Source organism: Electrophorus electricus, chromosome 9, assembly GCF_013358815.1.
Source record: "Electrophorus electricus isolate fEleEle1 chromosome 9, fEleEle1.pri, whole genome shotgun sequence".
Classification (NCBI taxonomy): Eukaryota; Metazoa; Chordata; class Actinopteri; order Gymnotiformes; family Gymnotidae; genus Electrophorus; species Electrophorus electricus.
The window spans coordinates 17,535,510-17,544,594 of NC_049543.1; the positions used below are offsets into that span (position 1 = coordinate 17,535,510).

Here is a 9,085-nt window from a genome sequence, read left to right on the forward strand (position 1 = left end):
AATGGGCATGTCATAGAGAAAGAAAAATTCACTACTTTTTCTGGCTAATGGAGATCAAATTTCAGGTCATGGTAAAAGTGCTCTAGCCACAACTAAAAGCTAGGGGTCGCAGCTCCCATTCAGCATCAAACATGGTGTGCAGTACACAAATGTAACAAATTAATCTGGGCCTTTCCTCATCAAACTCAAGTATAATTACAATTCTGAGTTTACAACCACAGTGGAATCGCAGATGTGATCTTGCCAATTTGATAGAAGTTTGTAATTTAACTTTATTGTTGGCAATATAAATTGTTTAGAAGTGATTGTTTTGTGTCAGTTATTTTGAGGTTCCTCAGGTGAAATCGTTTATACTTCAACCCACACGCATTTCACAACCTCCTGAAATGCCTACCGGTTAGATAGACACACACACAGGATAGAAGGCTTTAAGATAAAGCGAGATCAGAAGAGTGAGACAGGAAGTGGTTCTTCTCAAGGCGTCATGCAGCCTTTCTCGCTCACCCCCCATCTCTTTTAGCTGTGCAGGAAGGAGAGGTTGACTTCTTATGTAAGATGCTTAGCTAAACTACCTTTCCCATGATGCACTCATTTAAAACACTTTCAGTTACAGTAACAAGCAATACCATTTTCACCGTGTGAGCGATGTTGCATAAGTTTTTAAAACATTTCACAGAGCACAATTGTTCATAGGACTGTTCTCTGACTACTAATATACCTTAGGTTTATGATGAGCTGCAACATTATGACCTTTAGTATAATGACCTAAATATTCACTTTATTTAGGCATTTAGAAACTGAGATGAATCTTTAATGACTGCACATTTTAACTGAAGCACCAGAACACTAGGAAAGTCCCTACGAGGATACAGAAGACTAGGTGTGTGTTCTTTCATTCACATCTAATCTACCTACACTTTGATTAATGACCTGCTCAGAAATTTTGCTTAACCAGCTATTAAACTGATAACTCTTACATTCCATTTATTTACTTTGCATGATAATTATATGACCTGCTGCTTGTAAACATGCTGACCAGTATAATGCTTATAGACCATAATGTGTATGTAAAAATGCAGATGAAAATTAAGAACTGGAAGTTAGACACACATTGTGCATAATCACACATATTTTAAAACCTCATTTGTACACAGTTTCCAGGTGCTCATAGCACAATGACACCTTGAGTGCAGTATATCTGCATGCTATTCATTGACATTTATTCAAAGCAACTTACAATTATGTCTGAATACAACTTGAGCAATTGTGGGTTAAGGGTCTTGCTTAGGGGCCCAACAGTGGCACCTTGGCAGCAGTGGAGCTTGAAGTGGCAGCCTTCTGATTATTAGTCAAGTACCTTAACCACTGAACTACCACTACCACTATTCACCCACAGCTTTGGAGGCAACTGTGTGGAAAGCTGAAAACTCTTAACGGATAACATATAATTCACAATTAGACAATTGTGCAAACCTTTTGTCTTTTTTGCACGTGATTGTTCGCGTGTATTCGTACATTGTACATATGTGACAGAGCACTAGTGCGGCAAGAGCTCACTGCAGGTGTTTCCTGTTGGAGACAGAGAGAGCGCAGGGGGGTGGTTAGAGAGGGTTGCGGTGCACTGCGTATCTGTATGTTTCTGAGACCATGGCAAACTAGGAGCTGACCTCTGCTGGAGTGCAATGATCAGGTCCCATCATAATAGAAGAGAAAGTCCCAACCATCTCACACACACTCACACACACACATAAGTTCACTTGTGTGGGTCAGATTTTACTTGTTACATATCATAGCTATCACTACAATACATCACAGCTGTAAATGTTCATGCACATTTTCTTCCTGTGTGATTTGAGGGCTCAGTGTGTGAAAATGGCCATTCCTAAGGTTCATTGGTGGGAGTGGGGGGTGGGGTGGGAGAAATCTATGACCACAGAGGCGGAAGAGAAGAAACTCAGTCCTGCCTGAAACATTTACATACAGATCACTACAGCCAGGCACTCCTGCAACAGAAGACATGTAGATGATATAAGGGTGTTCATGGGATAAACATTTGTCGAGCTTGACAGCAATGTCATTTCACAGTATTGAGCATGACTACAATTTAAGGTTTGTGGCTGAGGTATAAGGAATAGCAATATCATAAAGAACTGTGATACTATCGGCAATGTGTAATGTTATTTGTAAACACAAAAGATAGCAACCTATTCATTAAAAGGTCACAACTCATATAACACCTTTTGTTACATTTTCATTTACAGTATTTAGCAGATGCAATCAACTTACAAAACTGCTTAGCTGTCTACTCAGAAAAGTATCCTTAGAGTCCAAAAATACCATTAATCCATTGTACTGACAGAAACAAGTCAGTGCTGAAACCTAGATTCAAAGCATAACGCAATGCTATAATGCTATACAATGTACAATTTCTATTATAACGCAATACAACACTATACAATACTTTCCTTCAAAACCGCAAATCTCATTTTCTATATAAATTAAACAACAAAAATTGCTTATTTAAAATGGGGTAATGTGTTCATTTTCATGGAACAGTTATATAATGGTAAATGAAAGATTATAATGATAAAAAGAAAAGAAGGAAGCTACAAACTAAAGGACAAAACATTGGGTTAACGTTGGGTTTTCATTTCCATCAGACCTGCTGCACTGTTTTTTAATTTAGTCCAGTGAACCTTGCACATTAATGAGGTTTTTAAACAATATGCATTAACACACAATGAGCTGTGCTCTTATAATCATAATTTTTCCTTGCAGTGATTTTCTCTAAAGATAAGTCAAAGTGTAAATATCCAAACATCTCTTCAGTTAGATGCTGAAATATGGTGGGGACATTTTTGTTGCTTTTTTTCTGAGTGCTACCATTATGTGTGAAGCACACAGCATCAAGCTGTGTGTGTAGCATGTATAGAGGTTGAGAGGGTTGTGAGAGAGCTCAGAGCTCCTGATGGGAAGTGGTTTTGGGGTTTGGGTCCTCTTCTGTTCCCCAAAAGCACATGCCTACTTTAAACTGCCATCTCCATAAACCACATCATATATTAGGTTCACATGTAATGTAGCTTAACTTTGTTATAATATCTTACACTGTGTATGTCAAGTAAGATATTAAGTAAGATCATTCATACACCTAGCTCTAGAATGTTACATTTTCAAGTAAAATTTAGTCATGGTTTTAGGGTTTATTTGTCTGTTTGTGCATTTGTTATATATATATATATATATATATATATATATATATATATATATACACAGTGTGCTTGCTTGCTTGCTTTCCTCTTGAGTATATTACCAATCATATATTTACCATGCAAACAGTTACAGTTGTTTAAACCTTAATGCAGTCGGTTATCATGGTATATGTTAGCACGTACACATACAATCATGAGCAATCAGAGAAACAGCCTAGATGATCAAGTACACATATTTGTCCAATGAGAGGCTTCAAATATGTATACAAAGTCTTTTGCACACAAACAAATGCTCACACATGCACACGTGCTCAGACATATACATATGATTTTTAATCCTTCCTGATTGTGTGCCCTTATTTAAAAATAAAAAATGGTTGCACATCATAAACCAATCATCTGTGAGTTATTGAGGTTAAAAACACAATAAAACTTTCTTCACATTTTTAACCATTTTCACCACAGCTCCCAACTTGCACCACCTTGTAACACAGAGAGTGGCTGTACTGTTGAGTAATGTGTGTGTTATTTAAAGAAAACACAATATCTTCCATGCCACAATGAAAATGTGTGCACAACACAGTTAATAACTAACACCCACTTCATAACTAACACCAGTTTACTGCGACCGCAGAAATAATCATGAGTATCTGATGCAATTACATAAAATGCATATGCATCCAATACTGTTAGTATTTTGTTGGATGGAGATTGTTTTTCAACATCTGAAAGGGCAAAGGAAAAAAGAGAAATGTTTTCTTTTTCAATTTATTCATCACACCTCCGCATACTTCTATATTTTGTATTATTATCAAATGAAGGTTATCAGTTTAGAATGCGTGTCTGAAACAAATGCACACACACACACACACACATAAAACCCCTGGAAACTCCTGGATTTGATGCGTGAACATTTGTTCCAGAAGCGAGTTATTGTGATGTTTCCAATTGCTGTTATTAATAACACATGGACAAAAACCAAGAATGTATTTGAATGGCAAATGCAGCACTTGTTTTTTTCATTGATGGTGTATTACTGAAGCTTTTAAAGCCAGACAGAAACTGAAGAATGTCTATGTAAATGAAAAAAAGCAGTAACAAGGGAAATTCTAACAGTGCATGCAGTGGCATTTTTCATTTCAAAAGCACCCATGTCTCTTCATTGTAATACCTCCACTTCATTCCATTTTAGTATTGATATTGCGTAACTCCATAAATGAGGAATAGATTTCACCAGAGTACACGCCACTCCTTTCGTCTCTCGCTAAAAATGACATCCTAACCATATGCTTAAATTAGGCGCAGCCACCACTTTGTACCCAACACTTTTCAAAGTGTACAGCTGGCTGCAGATAACTGTACAAGCAGTCTGCGAAAACGTATGACAGAATCAGAAACGTTCGTGCTTATATTTGATGTCGCACGATGCTAACCTAAGATAATAGCCGTAGCACAGATGGCATTAATTCAGTGGAAGGCGAATTTGAGGGACAGCAGCATTTGATGCACTACGACCACAAGACCACTGGTGGCTTGGACTAGGACATGCGTAAAGCTGCATTGTGACAACGGCCGCTGTAAACAGCGCTATATAATAAACCTGACTTTGATTTTGACTACAAGCAAGGGACAAGAACTGTGTGGCACAACTGACAACTAGAAATAGGATAAATAAATCTGTAGAGGCTAAAATATGTATATGCCTTGAAGATACAAAGAAGCCTTCAATATTATATAGTTTAATGGCTTTCGCTTTTATTCAGCAAATTCTTCAAAACTGCAAATGCGAGATCCATTTTGGCAGATCTTGGAGCTCTAATGCTTCACGGTGAGGTGACTAGTTCAGCCCAGGCAGCATATGTCAGTACACTTATAAATATTCTCAATACTAAAGTCTTTTTGTAGCCTTTCCAGATAGAGTACACAATACTAGTGTTCGCAGGAAGGACCTGTAACAGTCTTTATAAGCTTTACGACATGCTCATGTGAGAGGAACACAAAAGAAACAAATATTAGACTTTTGTTGTGCTCTTTTTTATTTGTTATTTTATTTATCATTAATTTTAATACTTTTAAAACACTTATTAATTTTTAGTACTTTTTAATTTTGGATACATTTAAAAACTAAGTTTAGATGTCACTAATACGGTGGAGAATTAAAAAACCTATATTTTGTGTAAAATCTCAAATCTGTATGAGAGATACCACAAAAGTAGACTTCACAACCTCTGGCTGCTTTTAGGATGATATTTGTGTGCTGAATTATCTACATGCACTGCACAAAAAGTATAACAAAAGTTTCAAAGTTATGTATTTCTCCTTCAAAGCCTTTTAAAGTTGTTTTGAATGGAGCATAAATAAAACTATACTTTTTAATTGAAACACTTAGCATAAACATAAGACGCAATCTCTAAGAACAAAAAAACAAATACGAGACCAACATAAAACAGGTTTCTAGAGTCCTTAATCCCACTACTGGCCTACTGAACTACTGTTACGGTATCAGATGAAATAAATAGTATTGTTTATATATCAACAAAATGTCTTCACTGAGGCTTTGGCATGAGATGTTAACGGTCAGCAGTTTCTGGATGAGGTGTATGTCAAAGGCCCTCCCCCCCACCTCTACCCAGGGTGTGGCATCCCTCAGGAGACCTGGCACGGATTGAGGTCAAAGAAGCGTCGTCGTTTGCGCTTGCGTGCCTGGTGGATGGCCGCGCGTACAGCGCACTCAAACACCTGCTGCACGCCGCGGTTGCTAAGTGCCGAGCACTCCAGGTAGCCCTTAGCACGGATTTCTTGGGCCACACGCTTGCCCTCAGCTGCCCCCGAGCAGTTGGCGCGGTACGGCCCCATCTCTCGGTGATCCGTCTGCGTAGCCACCACCAGCACGGGCACATGTGGCAGGTACTCGCGCACCTCGTTGATCCACTTGTGCCGGATACTGGACAGCGTGGATGGGTTGGCAACCGAGTAGCACAGCAGCACCACATCAGCCTGCTGGTAGGACATGGGGCGGATCTGACGGAATGTGTCGTTACCCGCTGTGTCCCACAAGCCCAAGCTGATCTGGACGCCGTCCATGAACACATCCACGCCCGTGTTTTCATACACGGTAGGCCGATAACTGTCTGGGAACGTCTCGGAGGTGAAGCGCACCAGGAGCGCTGTCTTGCCTACGGCGCAGTCACCGACGAGCACACACTTCACGGATGTTTCGGGCAACCCGTTCATTGCAGGCTCCTGGAAAGCTTGCAGTCCACGTCAAAGATCCTCAGGGGAGGTGGGGAAGCATACAGGTCATTGTTGCGTGTATCAGAATTATGCTACGCAAAAAATACTACCTTAACTCAGAATCAATATGGCTGTCAAAGCCTTTTTATCAGTCAAAAGATGTTATTTCCCAGGGTGATATTTAAAGTATATAGTCTGGTCAGTAGGGTATGGGTGTGTGGGTCAGATTTGAGGAACTGAAATGATCAGGCAAATGTTGAGGGGTTTCACAAGAACAGTAAAGGCCAATAAGAGAGTCTTGTGGTGATGCAGTGGGTTGCTTTCGTGGATCCCCTTCTTGTAGACCAGCATCCACAACAGCGTCTTACTGCTCTTCTGCTCTGCATTAATGACAATTAAATAAATAATTAAATAGATGCTTATTTAGAGAGAGAGAAAGAGAGGCAGACAGACAGATATAAATGTTTGATATAAATACAATATAAAGAGGCATGGCAGGCAGAGCATGACTTTAGGACCATACACAGACAGCAGTAAACATACAACTCTAGCACCATACACAGACAGCAGTAGACATACGACTCTAAGGTTATACACAGACAGCAATAATCATACGACTCTAGGACCATACACAAACAGCAGAAAACATACGACTCTAGGAATATACACAGACAGCAGAAAACATAAGACTAGGATTATACACAGACAGTAGTAAACGTACAACTCTAGAACCATACACATACAGCAGAACATTTATGAATTTGGGGCCATAAAAGCTTTCAAATGGTGCAGAATCATGGTTGAGTTAAAGGTTTCTTTGACTTTTTCATCAAAAAAATCCCAGAGGCTTGCACTTCTGGACTTCAATGCATACGACAACTCAAAAGAGATATGTCTGGTATAATTGTCCTAATCGTAATTTGAATGTATGTTAACTACAGTTAATATATATTATCTTTCATCATATCCATTACATCCATATATAACTATAACTGTAGTTTATATATATATATATATATATATATATATATATATATATATATATATATATATATATATACACACATTTTCATGTGTTAAAAGATATTAATTCAGCTCTAGATGCTTATTGGTTATCAACGTACCTTCGTGAATCTGAACCCATTTTAAATAATTTAACCAGAATGTACCGTATTTATGTTTTTCAAAGTGTATTACCAGTGTCATATGCATTTGTAGAAGTACTAAATGATTATTTAAATATTTGCAAGAATGCAAAGTCATTTTTCATTAGTAAATTAGGTAGTGACAGACAGACAGACAGCAGGATGTGTCTTTTTACTGAGATCTTATTTTAATAGTTTACTGTGTGTGTTCGGGTATGTGATAATACATTGCTAACGGATGCTATCCGGCGTTCACCTTTTTAATTTAAGTTCCATTTATATTTATAAACTAAAAGTAACTTTTTTTTTTTAATGTGTGTTGAAAATTTGTTAAAAAGTTAATCAGTAAAACTCTATTCCTAAAAATTTGTCTTTAATAAAACGTATTTTGTGTAAGCACAGGAAAAATATATTTGTGAAAATCTAGTAAAACTTTGGAATCAATTGTACCTCACAAAATGTTTTTGTGTATTCTTAATATTCATAAAAATTAAAAACATTTATACATATTTGTCAGATATTTGATAAATGTTTTGGTCACATTCATAACAGGCCTCTATAGAGCCTTCATCAGCAACAACAAAAGGGGAAAGTAAATGAAAAGAACAGAAAATGCTCTCACTTAACATTTCTTATAAGAAAGTAACAAAAGAAAACTAAAAGTTACCAACTAAAAGTCACTCACCAATTTTCACCTTTTCCGTTTTCTCCCTTTCAGATATGAGGCAGAAGTTCACGCCTGTTATGTTCCTTTGTTTTCTTAGGTCTAACAAAAATCTAAACTTAATTTCTCTACATGTACTCAGAGAAGAGTAGTTCATAAAATTTCCATTTTGGTACGTGGTGATTATTTTTAAGATCTCAAACAGAGCTTGCCGAACAGATGTCTCGATCTCAGCTAAGGGAAGTGAAACAAGCAGTTTTCCCCCACTTTGGTCTTCATAAAATCGCAAGATACCTCCCTTCATCCGCTGAGAGTGTGCAGTGCATGACGTATTTTATCTGCAAGCTTTCATTTGTGTACATGCTCATGATGCATGCTCTTGTGAACTGTACCAAAATCCTAATTTAATTATTACCTGATTAGATCACTTACTAGAAAAAAAAAACCCACTGAGTTCATAGTTTGCATTATTTTGTGTCTGGGACAGGGAACATAAGCACTGGGTGCTGTAATCCAAGGCAAGGGTGCTTGGAGAACATTTGGCAGCTGTGCAAGAATCCTCATACCTTCTGTACACCAATGGCTCAAAGTGCAGTCTCCATATACAGTGGCTGGGATCTGAGAGAGCATTCAGATGGATTTCCAGAAGAATAAACTGTATGAGGTATACCAAGCCACTCCCTGCCAGCATTGTAGTAATAATGGAACAATGTAAAGCATGTAGAAAGTAGAAATGTGATGCTGGTGCAAAATCGTGAAAGCTCGAAGAGTTTAATGTGCATGTCTTTGAAGGGAGGAGCTTTGGAGAAAGGTTTGGATGAAGGGCATAGGAG

The 9,085-nt window shown here is 37.9% G+C and overlaps 1 protein-coding gene across 1 annotated transcript; it reads right to left on the bottom strand.

The window, feature by feature from the left end:
- Window positions 1-5,280: 5,280 nt before the first annotated feature.
- Window positions 5,281-8,490, bottom strand: rhoh (ras homolog family member H). Its single transcript, XM_027014220.2, has 2 exons — window positions 8,274-8,490; window positions 5,281-6,823 (listed from the first exon to the last, which is right to left on the bottom strand). Exon 2 carries the CDS (start codon window positions 6,441-6,443, stop codon window positions 5,856-5,858), a length of 588 nt encoding a protein of 195 aa, XP_026870021.2. The 5' UTR covers window positions 6,444-6,823; window positions 8,274-8,490; the 3' UTR covers window positions 5,281-5,855.
- Window positions 8,491-9,085: the final 595 nt, after the last annotated feature.